Source organism: Odocoileus virginianus, unplaced genomic scaffold (genome assembly GCF_023699985.2).
Source record: "Odocoileus virginianus isolate 20LAN1187 ecotype Illinois unplaced genomic scaffold, Ovbor_1.2 Unplaced_Scaffold_1, whole genome shotgun sequence".
Classification (NCBI taxonomy): domain Eukaryota; kingdom Metazoa; phylum Chordata; class Mammalia; order Artiodactyla; family Cervidae; genus Odocoileus; species Odocoileus virginianus.
In genome coordinates, this window is record NW_027224263.1 from 5,584,573 (window position 1) to 5,610,371 (window position 25,799).

Consider the following 25,799-nt stretch of genomic DNA (forward strand, 5'->3'; position numbering starts at 1 on the left):
GATGGGAGTGAGGAATTCTGCAACCAGGAATGTTCAGTGAGGAAGCCCAGGGCACCATAGAAATGAAGTGCCATTGTTGAATAGCATAGTGGCTGCCTCAGCCCCTTGCGCCTGGGCAGGCTAGTGTGCTCCTGGGCAGCCTCACGAGCAGATGCCAGTGGATGTCCCATGAACAGAGGTAGGGCTGAAACCACAGTTGAGCCCCAGGACCATGCAGCTAAGGAAGAAGAGTTGAAATCTCCCATGATGACTGTGTGAACCATGGATTTACACCCCTGTGGTTGGCTTTGTGAACTCAGTGCCCACAGAACATCTGAAAAGACCACGAGTGCTCTTGAAGCTGAGGTGGGTCTAGCTTTTGCAAGTGTGGCTTTGTGGGCATGTACATGTGGGGGCTGGTTACAGCCCAGAGTCTGAGCTTCCTCTATAGCACCCACAGCAGGCCCAGATGCAAGATGGCTGCAGTCCTGGGACTTGACTTCAGTAGATCTACACTGATTGCCTGGTAAAAATAATGCCTGCAAGATACCAGAGCCAATTAACAGCATGTCCATGGTTATGGTGGGGCTAAGAGCAGTGACAATTAGTATAATTTGTGAGCTTGCAGAATGGGTGAAAGGTGACACAGCAGAGCACACCCACAGGTAAACAGCTCCAGAGGAGGAGTACTCAGTGGCTTCTCTCCCAGTGACTTCTCTCCCACTGGGAGCACTCCAATCCCACATACCTCACACTACATATCAGAAACACAGCTAAGAAACCGATCTGGGGTGGGGGGGCTCTACAACAATGACAGAACAGACACCACCCCTGACAGGGCAGTGGGGCAGTGACAACCACAGAGCAAAAGAGAAGCCCCACTCAATATTCAGTGCAGGTTCTGGTCACCACAAAATCAGTCACACCTCCTATCAAAGGGATAATGGCCAGCAAACACTGAGGGAGGAGGCAGCAGATATTCATAGTAAAAACAGCCCTTGCACCAAAAGATATTATACCCGCATAGGCTACACAGGGCTATTTCCACATAAAAATAGTCCTCCAAGACAGTCTGAGGGTCTGGTATTGGGAGGAAGAACCTACAGAACATATAGCCTTGAAAGGGAGAGAAGCTTGAGTATAGTAGTTCCACAGGGCTGGGGGAAATGGGACTCCACTCTTGGAGGGCACATACAAAGCAGCACCTCCATAGCAACCTGGGCTAGACATACATAGGGGTCTTGGAGGGTCACCTATAATTCACTATGGGGTAAAGGGGCAAGGATACTGGTAGCAGAGGCCTCAAGGAATATTGACTGGTGTGAACTTTCCCAGAGGTCCCCATTTTGGCACTAAGACTCAGTCCCAACCCAAGGGCCTATAGGCTCCAGTGCTGAATGCCTCAGGCCAAACAACCAGCAAGATGGGAACATAGCACACCCATCAACAGACTGACTGCCTAAAGGCGTATGGAGCTGACATCCACCTCAAAACACATCCCTTGACATGACCCTGCCCACCAGAGGGCCAAGACCCCAGTTCCTCTCACCAGAGGGCAGGCACCAGTCCCTCCCACCAGGAAGCCTGCACAAGCTATAGACTGGCTGCTGCTGCTAAGTCACTTCAGTCGTGTCCAACTCTGTGTGACCCCATAGACAGCAGCCCATCAGGCTCCCCCATCCCTGGGATTCTCCAGGCAAGAGTACTGGAGTGTGGTGCCATTGTCTTCTCTAATAGACTGGCTGAATGGATACAAAAACAAGATAATATATGTGCTGTCTATAGGAGAACCACTTTAGACCTAGTGACGCATATAGATTGAAAGTGAGAGAATGGAGAAAGATAACCCATCAAAATTGAAATTAAAAAACTAGAGTAGCAATACTCATCAGAAAAAAATAGACTATAAAATACTATCACAAGAAACAAGGACACTACATAATAATCAAGGGATCAATCCAAGAAGAAGACATACATGTAAATACTTATGCACTGAACATAGGAGCATGGTAAAGAATCTGCCTGTGATGCAGGAGACTAGGGTTTGATCCCTGGGTCAGGAAGATCCTCTGGAGAAGGGAATGGCAATCCACTCCAGTATTCTTGCCTGGAGAATCCCATGGACAGAGAAGCCTGGTGGGCTACAGTCTGTGGGGTCGCAAAGAGTTGGACATGACTGAGTGACTAACATATGTATACACATAGGAGCACCTTAATACATAAGGCAAACACTAACAAGCGTAAGAGTGTAAATTGAGAGTAACACAATCATAGTGGGGAACTTTAACACTCCATTTATAGTCTTAAATGACACAATAGACCAAACAAACTTATTGATATTTATAGGGCATTCCACCTGAAACCAGCAGAATAGACTTTCTTTTCTAGTGTACATGGAGCATTCTCCAAGATGGATCACACCTTGGACTACAAATTAAGCCTCAGTAAATTTAAGAAAATTGAAATCATATTAAGCATCTTTTCTAGCCACAACCATATGATATTATAAATCACTTACAGGAAAATCATGTTAAAAACCAAAAAACTAACACATGGAGGCTAAACAGTATGTTACTAAACAACCAGTGGAGCACTGAAGACATCAAAGAGGAAATAAAAGAATACCTAGTGGCAAATGACAGTGAAAACATTATGATCCAAAACCTATGGGATGCAGCCAAAGCAGTTCTAAGAGGGAAGTTTATAGCATTACAATCTTACCTCAGGAAATAAAAAAAAAAATCTCAAATAAACAATCTAACTTTACACCTTAAGCAACTAGAGAAAGAAGAACAAACAAAACCAAAGTTAGTAGAAGGAAAGAAATCATAAAGATCAGAGCAGAAATAAATGAAATAGAGACAAAGAAAACAATAGCAAAGATCAATGAAACTAAAAGTTGGTTCTTTGAAAAGATAAACAAAATTGATAAACCTTTAGCCAGACTCATCAGGATAAAAAGGGAGAGGGCTCAAATCAATAAAATGAGAAAAGAAAGAGGAGATGTTAAAATGGACACCACAGAAAGGCTCATTAAAGACTACTATAAGCAACTATTTTCCAATAGAATGGACAACCTAGAAGAAATGGAACACTAGAAAGGCTTCCAAGACAGAACAAAGAAGAAATAGAAAATATGAACAGACAAGTACTGAAATTTAAACTGTGATTTTAAAAACTTCTAACAAACAAAAGTCCAAGACTAGATGACTTCACTAGCAAATTCTATCAAATATTTTGAGAATAGTTAACACTTATCTTTATCAACAGTGAAAAACTAAAAGCATTTCCTCTAAGATCAGGAACAAGACAAGGATGTCCACTCTCACCACTTTTATTCAACATAGTTTTTGAACTCTTAGCCGTGTCAATCAGATAAGAAAAAGGAATCCAGCTTGAAAAAGAAGTAAAGCTGTCAGCGTTTACAGATGACATGGTACTTATTATATATAGAAAACCAGAAAACTACTAGAGTTCATCAATGAATTTGGTAAAGTTTCAGGATACAAAATTAATACACAGAAATCTCTTGCATTTTTATACACTAACAATAACAATCAGAAAGAGAAATCAAAAACAATCCCATTTACCATTACATAAAAAAGGATAAACCTACCTAAGGAGACAAAAGCTCTAAAAACTCCAAAAACTATAAGATGCTGATGATGATCAAAGATGACACAGATGGAGAGACACACCATGTTCTTGAATTGGAAGAATCAATATTGTGAAAATGACTATACTACCCAAAGCAATCTACAGATTCAATGCAATCCCTATTAAATTACCAATGGCATTTTTCACAAATTAGAACAAAAAAATTTTACAATTTATATGGAAACACAAAAGACCACGAATAGCCAAAGCAATCTTGTGATAGAAAAACAGAGCTGGAGGAATCAGGCTCCCTGACTTCAGACTATACTACAAAGTTACAGTCATCAAAACAGTATGGTACTGGCACAAAAACAGAAATATAGATCAATGGAACAGGATAGAAAGCCCAGAGATAAACCCATGCACCTATGGTCACCTAATCTATGACAAAGGAGGCAAGAATGTACAATGGAGAAAAGACAGTCTTTTCAATAAGTGGTGCTGGGAAAACTGGACAACTACATGTAATTGAATTCCCTAACACCATATAGGATGTCCCTGGTGGCTCAGACGGTAAAAGCGTCTGCCTACAATGTGGGAAACCTGGGTTTGATCCCTGGGTTGGGAAGATCCCTGGAGAAGGAAATGGCAACCCACTCCAGTACCCTTGCCTGGAAAATCCCATGGATGGAGGAGCCTGGTAAGCTACAGTCCATGGGGTCGCAAAGAGTTGGACACGACTGAGCGACTTCACTTCATACAGAAAAATAAACCCAAAATGGACTAAAAAGACCTAAATGTAAGGCCAGACACTATAAAACTCTTAGAGGAAAACATAGGCAGAACATTCTTTGACATAAATCACAGCAATATCTTTTTGGATACATCTCCTAGAGTAATGGAAATAAAAACAACAATAAACAAATGGGACCTGATTACACTTAAAAACTTTTGTACAACAAAGTAAACTGAAATGAAAAGATAATGTATGAACTAGGAGAAAATATTTGCAAATGATGCTACTGACAAGGGCTTAATTTCTAAAATATACAAATAGCTCATACAGCTCAATATCAAAAAAAGCAAACAACCCAATCAAAAAATGGGCAGAAGACCTAAACAGACATTTCTCCAAAGAAGACATACAGATGGCCAACAGGCACATGAAAAGATGCTCAACATCACTAATTATTAGAGAAATGCAAATCAAAACTACAGTGAGGTATCACCTCACTCCAGTCAGAATGTCCATCATTAAAAAGTCGACAAATAATAAATTCTTGAGAGGGTATGTAGAAAAGGGAACTGTCCTACTCCATTGGTAGGAATGTAAATTTGTACAGCTACTGTGGAGAACAATATGCAGGTTCCTTAAAAAACTATAAAGATCTACCATATGATCCTACAATCCCACTCCTGGGCATATATCTGGAGAAAATCATAATTCCAAAAAGATACAGGCACCACAATGTTCATTACAGCAATATATACAATAGCCAAGACATGGAAACAATGTAAATGTTCATCACAGATGAATGGATAAAGATGTGGTACATGTATACAGTGGAATACTACTCAGCCATAAGAATGAAATAATGCCATTAACAGCAAAATGGATAGACCTAGATATTATCATACTGTGAGAAATCAGACAAAAAAGACAAATACCATATGATATCACTTATATTTGGAATCTTAAAAAAATGGTACAAATGAACTTATTTACAAAACAGAAATAGAGTTACAGATGTAGAAAACAAACTTATGGTTACCAGGGGGCAAAGAGGAGGAGGAATAAATTAGCAGATTGGGAGTGACATATACACACTGTGGTGTATAAAATAGATAATTAAAAAAGACCTACTATATAACAGGGAACTATACTCAATATTCTATATTCTATACTCTATTCTAATATTCTAATTAGAATATTCTAACTCAATATTCTAATATTTATACTGAACATTCTATATGAGAAAAAGTCTAAAAACATGGATGTGTATATATGTATAACTGATTCACTGTATATATATATATACATATATATATATGTATGTATGTATGTATAACTATATATGTATAACTGATTCACTTTGCTGTATACCTGAAACTAACACAACACTGTAAATCAACTATACTTCAATAAGAATGAAAAATAAATAAAACAAATTCAGGGGTGAGGAAGGTCCATACAGAGCCCAGAACCAAGAAAGTAAACCTATCAGCTTCCTCCAGTTCCTCATAGCTCCATCTCCTTATAGGTTTCTCTTGTAAGCCTCAACTTACACTTGTTCTTCCTTTTATTTATTTAATTTATTTATTTTCATTGGAGGCTAATTACTTTACAATATTGTAGTGGTTTTTGCCATACATTGACATGAATCAGCCACGGGTGTCACATATGCCCCATCCCAACCCCACCTCCAACTCCCCTCCCCATCCCATCCCTCTGGGTTGTCCCAATACACCAGCTTTGAGAGCCCTGTTACATGCATCAAACTTGGACTTTCTATTTCACATATGGTTATATACATGTTTCAATGCTTTTCTCTCAAATCATCCCACCCTTGACTTCTCCCACAGAGTCCAAAAGTCTGTTCTTTATATCTGTGTCTCTTTTGCTGTCTCACACTAGTTCTTGAACCAATACTGAGAGAGTCATGAGGGTTTTATGATGATTAAACCACTACCACTAAATCAAAGATAGGGAGTATGGGGATCTGAAATGCAATATTGCTTTTGCAGCACTGTGTCAATAGTGAGGTTAATGACCAATTTGCAAATCTGCAGCATTCTCGTATCCTCTGCAATGCTGGCCAAACTTGACTGAGTTAACGTACAAATAAGTAAAATAAGTACAAATAACAAGGGATATCACTGGGAACTTTTTACTCTGGCACTGCCTCAGGGTCTCCCTGCAGACTGAATCCCTGATGCCTGGTGGCAGATCACAACTAGTTTCCTTTATAATGACACATTTTTATAGAAGACAGGAAGACTTAACAGTCTGACAGACACTTGAAGTGTGAAGATGAATAAAAGATACATCACTCCTGATGGGTGTGTGTGTGTGTGTGTGTATAAAAGCTGTCAGCTGATGTAAGCAGTATTCTAAAAACATACAGTACCGTATCAGTGCTAGAAGATGTTGGATACAAAAAAGAATTGGAAGATCAACAATTTGATAGTCAGATCTATATGGATGTGAAAACCAAGCTGAGGAGGAGTAGCCCTGATTTGGAAATCAAATTTGGAAGCTTTTATTTCTTTCCCTTTGACGTCCCTCAAGGGCTACATTATTAGCCAGATGATCATCTAGGTACTATGTTTAATGTGAGTGGCATCAGGCAGGAAATTCTACCTGAAACATCTTACTCACTGCCTGTTGCTTTGTCTGAAATTCTACCATCAGATTCTTATATGGGAACATACTACAACTCAGACACTCTGGAAAAAGGAAATCTCTAGCTTACTCTAGTGAAGATTGATTTCCAGCCATTTCTGCTACTATGGTATTAAGAATTGTGGGTTAGCCAGAAGTCAGGCGAAAGGGCAGAGAATGGGAACAAAGAATCATAAGGCACAGAAGTTCAATATTATCTGCTTCACAGTGTCATAGAAATATCTGAGGATATTCATCTAACCTTTTCCTGGTATATGAATCTGCTTAAGAATATCCCCATGAAATGTTCATCCAATTGCTACTTGAAAACATCTAGTGATAGGAAGGGCTTTAATTATTAAAGCTCACTCTATTATAAGGCAGTTCTAAAATCTAGTAAGTTCTATGCTATAGAAATCCCAAATTTTCCTCCTTGCATCTTCCATACTACTACTGTGTGTTCTTCATAGACTGCCTCCTGTGAAGGCTCTCTGGATAGGTACAGGCAACTTTACTGATTCCCATGCAATTTGTGTATGTTAGTTACTCAGTTGCGTTCGATTCTTTGTGACTCCGTGGACTGTAGCCCTCCAGGCTTCTCTGTCCATGGAATTCTCCAGGCAAGAATACTGGAGTGGGTAACCATTCCCTTCTCCAGGGGATCTTCCTGACCTAAGGACTGAACCCAGGTCTCCTGCATTGCAGGCAGATTCTCTACCATCTGAGCCAACAGGGAAGTCCCACTGATTTCCTACCCCTAGGTAATAAATGAAGCTTCTCCCACGTCTTACCACATTTATCAAAGGACATAAAGGTAGGATGATAGTGACCAGCCAATAGGGGAAAGGTCTAATGGCTCAATGTTCTTTAGGAGCTTCTCTAAAACCCCATACAAATAAAATGTATAAGACTGACAATGGCAAATGTTGGCAAGGGTGTATGGCTGGAATACTTGTATACTGTTGATAAGAATACAAAACAGTATAGTCACTTTGGGAAATAGTTTTCAGTACCTTATGAAGTCAAACATTCTTACCACATGACCTACACCTCGGTATTTAACCCAAGATAAATGAAAATATATGTATGCACCCAGACTTATACACAAATGGTCATAACAGCTTTACTTTTAATGACCCCAAACTGGAAACAACCTAAATATCCATCAGTAAGGCAAAAGAAGATGTGTTACATCCATACCACAAAATATATTTGGCAATAAAAAGGAATGAGGTCCTGATATATGCCACAACATTATATAACATATAATACCTCAAAAACATGCCAAGTGAAGGAAGTCAATCACAAAAGATCACATACTATATGATTACATTTATATGAAATGTCCAGAAAGGGCAAATCTATGCAACTAGAAAGATTCATGATTACCTGGGGTCAAGGATGGGGAAACTGACTGCAAAGGAATGTGATAGAATTTTGAAGTAATGGAAATATTTTACATTTCAAATGTGGTGGTTTATAAACACACACACACACACATTTGTCAAAACTGAATAACTCTACATACTAAAATGATGAATTTTATTATGTTTAAATTATATCCTCAATACATTTTCAGATTTTTTAAGGTCAGGCGGAGCCCACCTTTCTGCAGAATCATGTTACTGATGGTCCCTTTGCATCCACAGTTATTCTCTGGGAACTCTATTTGCCAGTGTCAGTACAGACACTGCCAATCCTCAATACAGAGGTCACCAAGAACACAGGTACACAAGTAGGTGGAAAGAGCTAAGTCTTATTGGAAATATGATTCAATGAGAAAAGTTGGAGAAGTAGATGTGACCTTACTGAAATCTGGAGCTCAAGACAGAAGGGCTTTGCAAAGAGGGGATTTTGAGTTTATTATGAGCAAAGGCCATAAATCCAATGACAGCATTTTCTCATCTGTGATGGATGTGAAGAAGGAAGCTGTCTACTTGTCATTTATGAATTAGTTCCCTGCCATAATATCTGTACTTAGAGTGCCATCAGAGTTGTTGGCCCCTCTAACAATAGTTCTTCCATTTACCTTTCTTTTTGCTCCAGACAAATTTCAAGAAGTTCAAGAGCTACTTTCCTCAAAAGGCCTTTTATTTTCGGTCCAACTAGACCTGTGTCAGTACTGAATCATTACCTCTTAGAGGGAGAAGACTTGCAGGGAGTTTCATATTACTCTTATATGATCTTCCCGAGCTTATAAAACAGTTAAGATCATTTTTAATTACTTTACAGGCTAGGAAATTGAGGTATGTAACATTAAAAGAAATCTTGCCCAAGTTCTCCTGACTAATATGAGGAGCTCATATTCTGATAGAACTGGAACCCTGGTGTGACTCCAGAGCCTGGACTCTTAACCATCATATTCTTATATTTCAGGCTGTTAAAATAATAACTATTAACAGTTGTTATGAACCTGGTTCTGAGACAAGCAGTTTGCATAACATTACTTCAATAATTTTAGAATGCCTGTGCTCCATGAGGACTCACTACTGCTTTCCAATTCCCAACGCAGCACCTAAAATATTACAGATACTCAAGCAAGATTTATTATGTAAATAAACAAACAGCCCTCTGTGGTAGATACTAGTGGTCACATTTTTGTTAAAAAAAAATGAACTTCAAGGATATGAACTTGCTGAGTTTACAGAGCTCTGAGCTGGCAGAGCCCCAAGTTCTACCACCTTGTACCTGGTATCTGTCCCAATCAGTGTCAGGGCATTGGGGAAAGTCAGTCAGTGAAAATGGAGCACTCTCGCAGTCAGACCACAGAACTATAGGTTGCTGCTGTTACTTGAGATGCTAAAGATTCCCACTACTTCCTATTTGGCCTTTTTCCATACTCCAGAATCTGCTCCAATGCTGAAGCTTGTGACCTGCCTATGCTTGGGGCACAAAATGGGAAAGGTAAATAATTGTGTCTTTACTTAAGGGTGGTTGAAAATACGATGTTAAATAATTCTTGCCTGGATTATTTTGTATTCATTTTCTTTCCAAATCTGATGGATAATTTTTTTGACCTAAGGTCCTAGGCATAGAGTAGCCACAAACTAAATGACCCATTTGCCCAAGTGTAGTGCATTCTCAGGACTTCCCTGGTGGCTCAGATGGTAAAGAATCCACCTGCGATGTGGGAGACCTGGGTTCAGTCCCTGGGCTGGGAAGACGCCCTGGAGGAGGACATAGCAACCCACTCCAGTATTCTTGCCTGGAGAATCCCATGGCTAGAGGAGCCTGATGGGCTATATTCTCAAGGGTCTTTAAGGCTTCTCACTGCCCTGGCTAAGGTCACCATAAGTCCAGGGCTGGGACATCTTCCTCCTGAGCATTAGTCTTACTACCACAAGTATTTCTTTGTCTATATTTCTGTCTAGTTAACTCAGGTTATCTGTAATACAAAAGCATGATGATACACACTGCAGCAGGGCTAGCTTGTTCAGTCACTTCAGGGACAAATAATAGAAGTTATATCAGGAATGGGAAACAGTAAGACCAATTAGCTACTATCTGGTTTTAACTAGGTCTGCCATGGGCAGATATTATAAATTCAACAAAGAATTACTGAATACCTTTATTTGTAAGGAAGTAGGCTAGGACCCAGGGATACAGAGGGAAACTGTATGACTCCTATCTTGATTAACCCATAGTCCAGTAGGAAAAACAAGCATGTAATAATTAATTACAAGTATTACAATTGCTATGACTGCTACAAAGGAGAAAAACTGGGAGATTTTTATGCTAAGTGACTTAGTTTAAGCCACTTGCTTGACACCAAGAATCACCTTCCTCCCAGATGGTGAGGACAATGGAGCTGGTGACAGGGATGTTTGAAAGGTAACCTTCCAATGTCTGCAGAAAACATGCCGTCAGGGGTATCTATCATTGCTGTCTGCTGAAAGCCAAGAGTTTTATACACATTATCTCAACTCATCACAGCTACTTTGCACTACAGATTTTACAGATGTTGATACTAAGGTTCAGAGAGGCAACTTGCCCAAGGTCTCAAAGCTTTGGCTTTGAATTCAGATTGGGATTTTAATCTAAATTCTAACTCCCAAGCCCATGATTTTTCACTGTTTCAAACTACTTTTAGGATGCAGTATTGTTAGGAGCAAGAGTTGAGGATTCTAGTCCAAGACCTAATACTAAATAGTTGTTTAAGTGTGTTAGTTACTCAGTCATGTCTAACTCTCTGTGACCCCATAGACAGTAGCCCATTAGGCTCCTCTGTCCATGGAATTCTCCAGGCAAGAATACTGGAGTGGGCAGCTGTTCCCTTCTCAGGGGATCTTCCCAATCCAGGGATCGAACCTGAGTCTCCTGCATTGAAGGCATATTCTTTACCATCTGAACCACCAGGGAAGATAAATAGTTATATATCCTTAGACAATTCTTTTTTATCTGTTGGTGGGAGTGTTGAATACATGACTTGCTTACTTCGTAGTTTAGAAAGATGATAAATGAGACAGTAGAAGAAGACTTAGAGCAAACAAAATGCTCTGCATCTGTGTGGGATGTTACCAGTTATTGAATACTTTAAAAGGTTTCCTCTATCATACTCTCATAATCCTTGCATTGTGTGTTCATTCATAGTCAAGCCTGGGAGAGGAAAGAAAGGCTAACTGGAAAGGTTTGGGATTGGAACCTAGCAAAGAGAGTCATAACATGACTTGAATAATTTTCCAATTTCTGATCCTTAAATTCCTCATCTCTAAAGTTGCTTTTTATAATTGAAAAACATGATATGTACTAAGTTGCTTATGTTAATTTTTCTCCACCTTGAGCAGGGCTGCAGGTTGCCTGCATACCACATGGACCTGACAAAGAAAAAAAAGTTTAAATCTAAGTAGGCTTGGCTCTGTCAGCTCATCAGTTGCAAGTGGTGGTCAGCACTAAGTGAATTGCACTTAATGAATTAAAGACGAAAGAGTCAGCAGGGAGCATGAATGCAGGAGAAGATCTTTCACTTCAAATTTAAAGAGCTCATTTTATGACTATTTGAGATCTGCAGATCAGAATGTTTCCATTCTTCCTCTAATTGTTTACTTGAAACAGTATATGCTCTTTAAAATGATGGAGGCATGGGGAATGGACAGAGGAACCAAGCTAAGTCCTCAAATTGGTAAACAAAACATGCTGTATCTTAGTGACTGAGTCTCCTATAGGAACAGAAGCTGTGAGGTAGGTGGACAAGATGCGTACGGTTCAGGTTGGCTGTAGATCTGAGGATCAGATTCTAGATCTCATACAATTATGGCCTGTCTTTTAGCTGTGTGCTCAAGCAAATTATAGAATCTATAGCTTTGAAATGATTACAGCATCTTCATGGTGCCTCCCTTTTATCTGATTCATGGAGTCTCCATTCTAATAACTCTCTGAGTAGTAATCCTAACTCTGTTTACATTTTTCCAATGTATGAAACTCATAAATTACTTCATGCAGGCAATCATCCAGTTTCCACCCCCACCCTCCCAAATATATCTTCAGGTAGCTCCTTCCTTTGTCTCTGAGAATAAGTATTCCATACAAGAGCCCTTCAGAGACAGTTACACATGTATCAATCTTCCCCTTAGACCCTTGACTTTGCTTAACATCTCAGTACCTTAGTTTTCTGACCTGGAAAATGATAAAACTGGAGTCAAAATTGAGTGTGATAATGAATAGTAAAGTGATTTTTAAGATACTTAAATCTCTGTACACACAGAGAGTGAAGCTCCGTGAGGATGAGAACCTAATCATTCCTTTTGGGTTGTTCTTTTAATATTATCATGTATTGCTTAGATAGGTGGTGATAGCTCCACCCAGATTTACGGAGATGGTCCCAATTTAAAAATGTTATCTCGTTGTTCTTATAAAACACGACAAGGTACACATTCAGTTATGCAAAGCACTCTCCCAGACTGCTTTCTTGAACCTAGAAGTAGTAAAGAAGTCTTCGTCAGACATCATCATTTGTTTTGCCTTGCCAAAAAATAAAAATCACTGAATTTATGGGATTTAAGGAAGTAGGGAAGAATAGTGGATGGAAAGCCCAAAACTGGTGATACTAATGCCTGCTGGTCCTTTCTTCAAGCTCAGATCACTTCTACAGAGTTGCTATTCCCTGCTCTCACTCAGCTTCCTAACATTTTGACAAGATTTTCATGGCTGGCTGGATCCCAGGTCTGATTTTTCTTATCACAATTTTAACCTCGTGTTAAGTCGCTTCAGACATGTCTAACTCTTTGCAACTCCATTAGGCTCCTCTGTCCATGGGATTCTTCAGGCAAGAATACTGGAGTGGGTTGCCATTTCCTTTTCCAGGGGATCTTCCTCACCCAGGGATCAAACCCATGTCTCTTCCATCCCCTGTATTGAAGGCACTACCTGGGAAGTGCAAGGTATTGAGGGAGCTTAAAGGAAAGAACATACAATCATGTGTCCTTCAGGGACTGAATAAGTTGTAAGGGTGTGAGTAGTCAGAAAGACTGTATTGAGGAGGGTGAACTTAAGGTGAGTATAGGAAGAAGAGAGCTTTTGAATGAGGGGAGAAACAGAAAAAAAGCAGGAGTGGGCATGACTACATGTTCTTAAGTGGAGATAGGGCCTTGGTTTCCTTACATGTAGAATGCATATATAATCATACCTACATTGAAGACCACTGTGAGGATTATAAGGTCTAGGAGAGAGGCAACAAGTGTTCAGCATGGTGCAGTTATTGCTCCAGAGCCCATGGCAGACATGACAGTCCTTCACAACATTCTACCAGTGAGGCCAGTCACAGGCCCAGAATCCTCTTACACACAGCACCAGGCAGCCAGTACCAATCAGAGTATGTAGTTGGCATAAATTAGGTACTCAAGAAGTCATAAGTTTTATTACCCCCCCCCCAAGACCCACAAAATGTTGGGTACAGCTGAAGGAATGCCGAATTTGTCCTCCCTAATCTTACCAAATGCAAGTAAAAATCCCTGCATTTACAGTGTGTCAGAGGCCTGCCATGTCTTCAGCACTTGAAGGTCTGGCATGAGACTCAGAGACAACTTTTATGAGCTGTAAGTAGCAGCATACTTGATCTTTAGGAGCTGAAAAACCTCCAGAACATGGCTACTTTCCCTAATGTCTTAATTTACCACTTATGTAATGTTGGTACCCTCAGGGCCTGAACCAAGTTGGAAAGTATAGCCAAGAAGCAATACAATCTGTTTTGGGGGTTTTTTCCTTGACTCTATCTAATGCTTTATGTTCAGCCCTAGTGATAGGAGGTCTGCATGCGTGCTAAGTTGCTTCAGTCATGTCTGATTCTTGCGACCCTATGGACTGTAGCCTGCCAGGCTCCTCTGTATGTGAGATTCTCCAGGCAAGAATACTGGAATGGGTTGCCATGCTCTTCTCCAAGGGATCTTCCAGACCCAGGGACTGATCCCGTGACTCTTATATCTCCTGCATTGGCAAGCGAGGTTTTGTTGTTGTTGTTGTTGTTGTTGTTATTGTTTTACCACTAGAAATCACCTAGGAATCTGATATGATGTCTACATATTGGCAGATCATCTTGCCTTCCATCCAGCATCCAGATCCTTACCTTCCCAGAAAAACTGTCCCAATGCTTGTAGACCTTCTTCTTTGTTGAAATGAGAGAAAAAATCAGTGTAAATGGGCCATGTATTGCAGGGAAGATGTTATTCTGGTGGTGACTGAGCAGAATCATGCAAACATGTGATCTGGCTGCCAGCAGATATTAGGCAAAGGAGAGAAGGTGGATGAAGGAGGAGACTGGGAAACATGACCTTAAGAGGAATGTTAAATAGCTACATGGAACAGGGAGGCTGATGAGTCTCCTTAATAGTGCTGTGCACATTTTGAAGGAAAACTGGGAAACTGACAGGGAATATTGGAGAGACATGCTGAACTTCACAAGCAGTTGAACTTAGAAAGCAGCTACACCATGGGTCAACTGAGCCAGAGAAGAGTTGAAGCTTAAAGGAAACTATGAGGCCTGAGTTATAGCAATGGGTAAATTGATCCTAGCTGTACTGCTCTGTCTCTGATATGGGGATATGAGGACAGTTTTTCTACATCATTTACAGAGCAGAGTAAAATAGAGTATAACTCTCAGCAGGAACTACAAAGTCCTGAGAGAAGGGTCCACTCAATTGTTACTCTCTCTTTCCTCTGAGGTGTTACATGTCCCAAGCCTGAGCCAGGTCTGTTCTAGGCCACTGTTTAGAGGTGACCATGCAGCCCCAAGCAGAGTCTAGGAATAAGCAAGCCACATCTCACACACTTCAGAGGCCACTTTTGGAGTCAAATGTTTTCTACCTTCAAAAATGTAGATAGTGCCGAAGCAGAAAGGGCATTTTGAGACTACTCAACTTAAAGTTTTTTTGAATGTTGCTGGAGAGTTTCACAATAGTATTATCCATGGAGCTTGATTGGAATTCAAATTATCTGGTTTCATCCCAGACCCACTGAACCATACTATCTAGGGGTGAGTCCCAAAAATCTGTATGTTAAAATTTCAGGGGATTCTGATGTATGTTGATATTTGAAAATCTCTGATAAATATAGGAGTTTTGTGTGGGCACTCACACAATATTCCCAAGGTAAATCTGAAGACTTCTTAACAGAGGATAATTTGGGGTGCCTATACAAATTTGGATTCCTAGGTCTCCTGCTAACCTTCTGAATCATAATTTCTTATCTTAATAAACCTTAGGAAACCCAATCCTTTCATTATACAGATACAGAAAATGACCCAGAAAGAGGAAGTGACTTGCCAAAAGTTACCATCTATAGGACCTATACATTGTGGCAGAGTTGGAGTCAGAAGCAACTCTTCAGAGAAGTCCAAACAGTATGCCCCTGTGGTCACCTTATGAGTGTTACTTGTGTATCAGTTTAGCTCCTGCGGGCTTCCCTAGTAGTCTAGATTGTAAAACATCTGCCTAGAAGGCAGGAGACCCAGGTTGATCCCTGGGTCAGGAAGACCCCCTAAAGAAGGGAATGGTTACCCACTCTAGTATTCTTCCTTAGAGAACTCCAAGGACAGAAGAGTCTGACAGACTACAGTTCATCAGGTCGCAAAGACTCTGAAAAGAGTGAGCAACTAACACATACACATTTAGCTCTTATATTAGCATCCCATAGAAGATCAGGAGACCAAGAGTAAGAATGAAACTACTCTGGGTAGTTGTATAACCCTAGTTCAAAGTGTCTCCTCCAATGGGTTATGTAGAACAGCTTGAAAATAAAGCAGGGTGAGGTCTTAAAACTCTCTTAGAAGCAGCAGGGTACAACAGGTCTTTCTCCAAATGGAGTCTCAGGGAACTCCAAAGTGGAGTAATTTTATATCTGGGGAAACTCTTAACTGTGGTTTGAATCAAACTGAACACAAATATCAAAGTGACCTGCAATAATTTATTAAGCCCTATTTGTGTGCTGTTGCTTTCATAGTTGAAACTCATACTGATTAAGGGAAAATTTAAGCATATGCGTTTCCATCAGACCTAGTCCAGGCTCACAAGTTGAACCCCTCGAGATTGTTCATTTGCGTTACAAGCTCTGTTTCTACTTCATCTCCAAAAGATTGTGGTCTGGAACTCCTCCAGACTGTCAGTTCAGCCCCAGAATCTGCTGGGACAATCCAAAGGAAGGCCATTGACTTCTAAAAAGGAGAGTGATTTCCAAAACGATATGTCAAGGTAACTTTTCATTGAGGGATTAAGCAATTGCCATTGACAACAGAGCCATTGCATGATTTGAATTTGGACTAAGGCCTGTAACTTGAGCAAGGGTTTCACCAGTGCTACACTAACTAGAAAAAATTAAATGATCTGCCACTTTCAATACATAATTCTGTGAAGAGACAGGAGACCTTAACAGATATCCTGGAACTTCTGAGAGTAGAGGGAAAGGGCAGAAAGAAGGGACAGAGAAGGAAAAGTGAATGCAGAGTTCCAGAGAATAGCAAAGAAAGATAAAGAAGCCTTCATAAGTGAACAATGCAAAGAAATGAAGGAAAACAAGAGAAAGGGAAAGACTAGAGATGTCTTCAGGAAAATTAGGGATACCAAGAGAACATTTCATGTGAAGATGGGCACAATAATAAACAGAAACAGTCTGGGCCTAAATAAGCAGAAGAGAGTAAGAAGAGGTGGCACCAATATACAGGAGAACTGTACAAAGATGATCTTAATGACCCAGATAACCATGATGGTGTAATCTTCACCTAGAGCCAACATCTTGGAGTGTAAAGACAAATGGCTTTAGGAAGCATCACAATGAACAAAGGTAGTGGAAGTGATGGAATTCCGGCTGAGCTATTTCAAATACTAAAAGACGATGCTATTAAAGTGCTGCACTCAATGTGTCAGTGAATTTGTAAAACTCAGCAGTGGCCATAGGACTGGACTCAGCTTTCATTCCAACACCAAGAAAGGGCACTGCCAAAGAAAGTTCAAACAACTGCACAATTGCATTCACTTCACGTCCTAGCAAGGTTATGCTCAAAATCCTCCAAGATAGGCTTCAACAGAATGTGAACCAAGAACTTATGGATGTACAAGTTGGATTTAGAAAAGGCAGAGGACCCAGAGATCAAATTGCAAACATCTGTTGGATCATAGAAAAAGCAATAGAATTCCAGAAAAATGTCTAGTTCTGCTTCATTGGCCACATTAAAACCTTTGATTGTATGGATCACAATAAAAGTGGAAAACACTTAAAGAGATGGGACTACCAGACCACCTTACCTGCCTTCCTGAGAAACCTGTATGCAGGTCAAGAAGCAAAAGTTAGAATCAGACATGGAACAACAGACTGGTCCCAAATTGGGAAAGGAGAATGTCAAGGCTATATGTTGTCACCCTGCTTATTTAATTTACATGCAGAGTACATCACGTGAAATGCTGGGCTGGATGAATAGAATCAAGACTGCTGGGAGAAATATCAACAACTGCAGATATGCAGGTGACACCACCCTTATGGCAGAAAGCAAAGAACTAAAGATCTTGTTGATAAAGGTGAAAGAGGAGAGTGAAAAAGCTGGCCTAAATCACAACATTCAGAAAACTAAGATCATGGCATCTGGTCCCATCACGTCATGGCAAATGGATGGGAAAACAGTGGAAACAGTGGCAGGCTTTATTTTCCTGGGCTCCAAAATCACTGCAGATGGTGACTTACATCCATGAAGTCAAAAGATGCTTCCTCCTTGGAAGTAAAGCTATGACAAACGTAGACAACTCATTTAAAAGCAGAGACTTTACTTTGCCAACAAAGGTCCATATAGTCAAAGCTATGGTTTTTCCAGTAGTCATGTATGGATGTGAGAGTTGAACCATAAAGAAGGCTGAGTGCTGAAAAATTGATGCTTTTGAACTGTGGTGTTGGAGAAGACTCTTGAGAGTCCCTTGGACTGCAAGGAGATCAAACCAGTCAATCCTAAAGGAAATCAATCCTGAATATTCATTAGAAGGACTGATGCTGAAGCTGAAGTTCCAATACTTTGGCCACTTGATGAGAAGAACCGACTCATTAGAAAAGACCTTGATGGTGGGAAAGATAGAAGACAGGAGAAAAAGGGGGTGAAAAAGGACACAGTTAGATGTCTTGAGCTTGAGAAAGTGCCAGAAGATGGTAAAGGACAGGGGAAGCCTGGCATGCTGCAGTCTATGGGGTCACACAGTCAGACAAGACTGAATGGCTGAACCCCCAAAAGAGTTTGATAGATTTTCACAAATCTTATTTTCAATTCTGAAATCAAAAAGCTCTGTACAACATAAGATTTTTTTTTATTAATTTGGTGCCAAAACTCATTTTGCAGAAAAACCTGACCCAAACTCACATGAACATAGTCTCATAGTCTTTGAATATTCAGACATCTTTTCCTGCAGGAATGTTAATGGCTTAATTATGGGATGTTTTCCCAGACACTACTGAGAGTGTTGTCTAATAAACAGTACATATTCTGTGTTGCCTTTCTAAAATTTGAACATAATTTAAATTCTAAAACACAGACTGTGGACCTAGAATAATGATAACTAACATTTATGGAGCATTCACCATCTATATGAAGCTGTACTAATCTCTTTTTATCTCATTTACCCTCATGACACCATGAGGCAGGTATTAAAATCATCTCCATTTTAAAAGCTGATTCTCACAGAGTTTAAATAACTCATCCAGAGTCACACAGCTTTTGTCCAAGCCAAGGTTTGGACCCAGATCAGTGTGATTCTAGAAACTTCATGCTGAACTCTTGCTCTCTACTACTTGAGAGACACGAACAGTTGTTAAGGACACTGTGGACTATTTGTGGGCTTTATTATGGAGAGAGAAGAGCTTACTACCTATTCTGTTTCATTTCAAGGTCAACTTCCTATGCCCAAATGTCACCCCCCCCATTCCTACTTCTCAGAGATACAACTAATATGGGTTTATTCCATGGTGTTTGTGTGTCTGGCTTTTCTCACAAGGACCACCAGCAAAAGGAATCTGCTAGCCAACTGGTACAGGTTCCTGGTATCCATCCAGACTTACAGAATCAATATTTCTAGAGACTGTGACCAAGCAGATTCTTATACACGTTGAGGGGAAAAAAAATGAATGCCCTGGGAAAGGCCAATTATTAACCTTCAATAATTAATTAACATCTTATATCAGTTGACACCTAGTTGTGTTGGCAGAAATAAACTTATGGATGGGCCCTGGAGGGTGAAAGATGTCTGAAAGGTGAATAGGAAAATAGGTAGGTGAGATATGGAAAACAAGAAAGGATGTATGACAGTAACTTCCTACTTTGGTATCATGTGATGAGGGTAGATTCTCATCATTGGAATTGTCAGCTGCATTGGAACAATCTTGGAAGCAAATCATTCATTTTGTGTTGATACTCAGAGCACCTATCTATTGTATTATTGTTACAACAGCCTTTTAAAGAAGACAAGATAGTCATCCTCATTACATAAAAGAGAAAATTGACAAGCAAACAAGTTCTTCAAATAATATGGCTGACAGTGTTTGGGTTAGTTTACAGCCCCCAACCTTATGCTGTTTCACTCTTCCATAGGTCTAGAGAGGAGGTACCATCATATAAAACCTAGGGAATCAAATCTTACATTCAGTGACATACATTTCTTTTGTCCAGTGAGGGCAAATTTAAATGCTGTACTGTACAAAGAAAGAACAATAAGAGCAATTCAATATGTAATAGAATAGTTCAAACAATATAAAATATGGGTTTGTTTTAAAATTTTCCTGGATTATTTATTCTTGTTATCTTTGCAGGGAAGACTGAACATTTTGAATTTTATACTTTAAGAATATTCTGTTCTTGTCTCTGAGGATCTCAGTCTCACCTCTTCATCTTGCCTGTGATATTTTAATCATCTCCATGGCAAACAAAGTGACCTCAGACATAGGCTAGGAAGCCAGAAAAAATACGTTAACCACCACCACAGATATAAAATCCCCATAGCACTGCAGGCTATGCTTGGAGCACTGAGGATCAAGTTTAACCAGTAACTATTCCAATTCTGTCAAAGTATTCTCTAGAACAGCACTTCTCAAACCTTAGTAAACATTCAAATCACCTGGCGAATCTTGTTAAAATGGAGTACTGATCCAGTAGTTCTGGGATTGGACCTTCAGTCCAGTTCAGTCGCTCAGTCGTGTCCAACTCCTTGCGACCCCATGAATCACAGCACGCCAGGCCTCCCTGTCCATCACCAACTCCCAGAGTTACTCAAACTCATGTCCATCGAGTCAGTGATGCCATCCTGCCATCTCATCCTTTGTTGTCCCCTCCTCCTCCTGCCCCCAATCCCTCCCAGCATCAAAGTGTTTTCCAATGAGTCAATTCTTCCCATGAGGTGGCCAAAGTACTGGAGTTTCAGCTTCAGCATCAGTCCTTCCAAAGAACACTCAGGACTGATCTCTTTTAGGATGGACTGGTTGGATCTCCTTGCAGTCCAAGGGACTCCCAAGAGTCTTCTCCAATACCACAGTTCAAAAGCATCAGTTTTTCGGCACCCAGCTTTCTTCACAGTCCAACTCTCACATCCATACATGACTATTGGAAAAGCCATAGATTTGACTAGACGGACATTTGTTGGCAAAGTAATGTCTCTGCTTTTTAATATGTTGTCTAGGTTGGTCATAACTTTCCTTCCAAGGAGTAAGCATCTTTTAATTTCATGGCTGCAATCACCATCTGCAGTGATTTTGGAGCCCAAAAAAAATAAAGTCTGACACTGTTTCCACTGTTTCCCCATCTATTTCCCATGAGATGATGGGACCAGATGCCATGATCTTAGTTTTCTGAATGTTAAGCTTTAAGCCAACTTTTTCACTCTCCTCTTTCACTTTCATCAAGAGGCTCTTTGGTTCCTCTTCACTCTCTGCCATAAGGGTGGTGTCATCTGCATATCTGAGGTTATTGATATTTCTCCTGGCAATCTTGATTCCAGCTTGTGCTTCTTCCAGCCCAGCATTTCTCATGATGTACTCTGCATAGAAGTTAAATAAGCAGGGTGACAATATATAGCCTTGACATACTCCTTTTCCTATTTGGAACCAGTCTGTTGTTCCCTGTCCAGTTCTAACTGTTGCTTCCTGACCTACATACAGGTTTCTCAAGAGGCAGGTCAGGTGGTCTGGTATTCCCATCTCTTTCAGAATTGTCCACAGTTTATTCTGATCCACACGGTCGAAGACTGTGGTGTAGTCAATAAAGCAGAAATAGATGTTTTTCTGGAACTCTCTTGCTTTTTTGATGATCCAGCAGATATTGGCAATTTGATCTCTGGTTCCTCTGCCTTTTCTAAAACCAGCTTGAACATCTGGAAGTTCTCGGTTCATGTATTGCTGAAGCCTTGCTTGGAGAATTTTGAGCATTACTTTACTAGCGTGAGAGATTAGGGTAATTGTGCAGTAGTTTGAGCATTCTTTGGGATTACCTTTCTTAGGGATTGGAATGAAAACTGACCTTTTCCAGTCCTTGTGGCCACTGCTGAGTTCTCCAAATTTGCTGGCATATTGAGTGCAGCACTTTCACAGCATCATCTTTCAGGATTTGAAGTAGCTCAACTGGAATTCCATCACATCCACTAGCTTTGTTCATAGTGATGCTTTCTAAGGCCCACTTGACTTCACATTCCAGGATGTCTGGCTCTAGGTCAGTGATCACACCATTGTGATTATCTGGGTCATGAAGATCTTTTTTGTACAGTTCTTCTGTGTATTCTTGCCACCTCTTAATATCTTCTGCTTCTGTTAGGTCCATACCATTTCTGTCCTTTATCAAACCCATCTTTGCCTGAAATGTTCCCTTGATATCTCTAATTTTCTTGAAGAGATCTCTAGTCTTTCCCATTCTGTTGTTTTCCTCTATTTCTTTGCATTGATCACTGAGGAAGGCTTTCTTATCTCTCCTGGCTATTCTTTGGAACTCTGCATTCAAATGGGAACATCTTTCCTTTTCTCCTTTGCTTTTTGCTTCTCTTCTTTTCACAGCTATTTGTAAGGCCTCCTCAGACAACCCTTTTGCCTTTTTGCATTTCTTTTCCATGGGGATGGTCTTGATCCCTGTCTCCTGTACAATGTCAAGAACCTCCGTCCACAGTTCATCAGGCTCTCTGTCTATCAGATCTAGTCCCTTAAATCTGTTTCTCACTTCCACTGTATAGTCATAAAGGATTTGATTTAGGTCATACCTGAATGGTCTAGTGGTTTTCCCTACTTTCTTCAGTTTAAGTCTGAATTTGGCAATAAGGAGTTCATAATCTGAGCCACAGTCAGCTCCTGGTCTTGTTTTTGCTGACTGTATAGAGCTTCTCCATCTTTGGCTGCAAAGAATATAATCAATCTGATTTCGGTGTTGGCCATCTGGTGATGTCCATGTGCAGAGTCTTCTCTTGTGTTCTTGGAAGAGGGTGTTTGCTATGACCAGTGCGTTCTCTTGGCAAAACTCTGTTAGCCTTTGTCCTGCTTCATTCCATACTCCAATGCCAAATTTGCCTGTTACTCCAGATGTTTCTTGACTTCCTACTTTAGCATTCCAGTCCCCTATAATGAAAAGGACACCTTTTTTGGGTGTTAGTTCTAAAAGGTCTTGTAGGTCTTCATAGAACCATTCAACTTCAGCTTCTTCAGCGTTACTGGTTGGGGCATAGGCTTGGATTACCGTGATATTGAATGGTTTGCCTTGGAAATGAACAGAGATCATTCTGCCATTTTTGAGATTGCATCCAAGAACTGCATTTCGGACTCTTTTGTTGACCATGATGGCTACTCCATTTCTTCTAAGGGATTCCTGCCCACAGTAGTATATTTAATGGTCATCTGAGTTAAATTCACCCATTCCAGACCATTTTAGTTTGCTGATTCCTAGAATGTCAACATTCACTCTTACCATCTCCTGTTTGACCACTTCCAATTTGCCTTGATTCATGGACCTAACATTCCAAGTTCCTATGCAATATTGCTCTTTACAGCATCGGACCTTGCTTCTATCACCAGTCACATCCATAACTGGGTATTGTTTTTGCCTTGGCTCCATCCCTTCATTCTTTCTGGAGTTATTTCTCCATTGATCTCCATTAGCATATTGGGCACCTACCGACCTGGGGAGTTCCTCTTTCAGTATCCTATCATTTTGCCTTCTCATACTGTTCATGGGGTTCTCAATGCAAGAATACTGAAGTGGTTTGCCATTCCCTTCAGAGACTATATTTCCAACAACCTCCCTGGCGATGCCAAAGCTGCAGGTTCCCTAATAGGTATTGGTGTAGCAAGGGCAAAGAACTGTCATTATGCCAAAGTAGTGTAAGCACATTTGTAGTCCTGGAGAAAGAGCTATTTTGGACAGCAGTCCTGCTGAACATGCCACCTCTGATATTAACTAGTCGTGTGACCTTGGGTAAACATTTTTCATCTCTGGGTCTCTGTTTTTCTCCTCTGTGAAATTTCAAATTTGGCCTGGATAATTTGTAAGATCACTTTGGATTTTGATCTTTAGATCACTAAAATTGTTTCAGTCTCTGATTCTCTGATAAAGAAACTAGAACCAAAGATTAACATAAGGCAAAATGCACATATATTACCAAGAAAGGGAGTGGAGAAACAATCTACTTTATCTTTTGTTTTTATATACTTAATTCCAAAACTTCTATGTGTCTTAAGGTAATTTATTTCTTTTGAATGTGCAGAATATTGGCATTCTCCATGAAGAAGATTCAACATTGAATGGTGGACAACAATTTTGAGCATTTCTCAACTGTCAGCATACATTTGTGACTTCATAGCTAACAGCTTTGTCTACTTTCTCATGATGCCATTGCTCTAATCACAGAGTAAATCCACTGCCTTCCCACTATCCAGTACTGGTACTCAATTCTGTCTAGTCCCACTTGATTGAAGAAGATACAATAGACAATTACATGGAATCACCAACTATCACCATTGTTGAAGCAGAATGAAAACTTTCTTTCCAAGGTCCAGCAGTCATTTGGTGAGCCCACAAAACAGGAAATGAACCGCCTGGTAAATACTAAGGTTGACAAAGAGGACAACTTCTCTCAGCAAAATGCCAGTACATTCCACCTCCTTGCTCAGAATCTGAGATATGATGGATCCAATCAGAGTGATCACTTCCAAGACGAACTATCTAACTCCACTCAGGATGAAGTAAGTGGTCCAGATCTGTTGGACAATCTCCCAGACCTTATTACTCAGTGTATTCAGTTGGACAAGAAACATAGTGACTGGCCAGAGCTTCTAGAGTCAGAGGTCCAGATGCCAGTGTTGGCTCGTTGGATCCACCACCAAGCCTTCTCCAGCCCCACAGGTCCAGCACCCAAGGAAGACCCTATACAGCTGCGAGGAAGCCAGCCACCTCTCACTCCAGCCAAACGAGCCCGCCAGCAAGAAGTTCAGGCATGCCTCTACTGCAGCCAGGCTGGTCACCTCACATTAGACTGCCTTGCCAAACGTTCTCGAGCCCCAGCAAGGATAAATAACCCAACTCATCAGTAAGAGGAACACAGGCAAGACACATTGTAAACATAGCCCTCTCACCTCCAGACTTACTGATTTATACCGTGCATTAATGTTTAAAATACAGGTGCAGAACCATGATACCACTTTATGGACAGTCATAAACTCATGCTTCTGAGAATTTCAACAAACAGATCTTGTTCATCACCAAACCTGATCCAGCAATGATGAAAACAACTTCCATGCAATTTCTGAAGCTGGAACCAATTTTCCAAGAGGACTGAAAAGCCCAAAGGCAAAACTCTGCCTAGTCTGACCCAATGGAAACCATTTGGTAATGCACTGGAACACTCCATCCACACCAATGGTTAAAAGATACCTGGGCTGAGTTTGTTGGCCCAAGTCTTAGTGTCTATAGTTGGGACCAAGCATTTTACCCTCATGCTCACTGATCTGTAACCTAGTTCCTGTAGATTTAGAACTCTTGGCTGAAGTCCTGGTTGCATTTCCACTAGCAACTAAACAATAATAACTAGTTATCATTGTGTACTCCTTATGTACTTGTGCATTTTACATATAAAACTATCACCTTTTTTTGAAATCAATGTAGAATTTTTTTTTCATTTATTTTTATTAGTTGGAGGCTAATTATTTTACAATATTGTAGTGGTTTTTGTCATACATTGACATGAATCAGCCGTGGATTTACATGTATTCCTCATCCCGATCCCCCCTCCCACCTCCCTCTCCACCTGATCCCTCTGGGTCTTCCCAGTGCACCAGCCCCGAGCACTTGTCTCATGCATCCAGCCTGGGCTGGTGATCTGTTTCACTATAGATAATATACATGTTTCGATGCTGTTCTCTTGAA

General features: G+C 40.4%; 1 protein-coding gene and 1 long non-coding RNA gene across 4 annotated transcripts in view; both read left to right on the forward strand.

Moving 5' to 3' along the window:
- Positions 1 to 25,799, forward strand: part of LOC110130650 (uncharacterized) — a 453,938-nt gene that overhangs the window by 385,073 nt on the left and 43,066 nt on the right. The window lies entirely within an intron of this gene.
- RTL4 (retrotransposon Gag like 4) lies at positions 790 to 25,529 on the forward strand. The gene is made up of 2 exons (XM_070462216.1): positions 790 to 1,062; positions 24,365 to 25,529. The coding sequence occupies exons 1-2, from the start codon at positions 790 to 792 to the stop codon at positions 24,965 to 24,967; spliced, it is 876 nt and encodes a 291-aa protein (XP_070318317.1). The 3' UTR covers positions 24,968 to 25,529.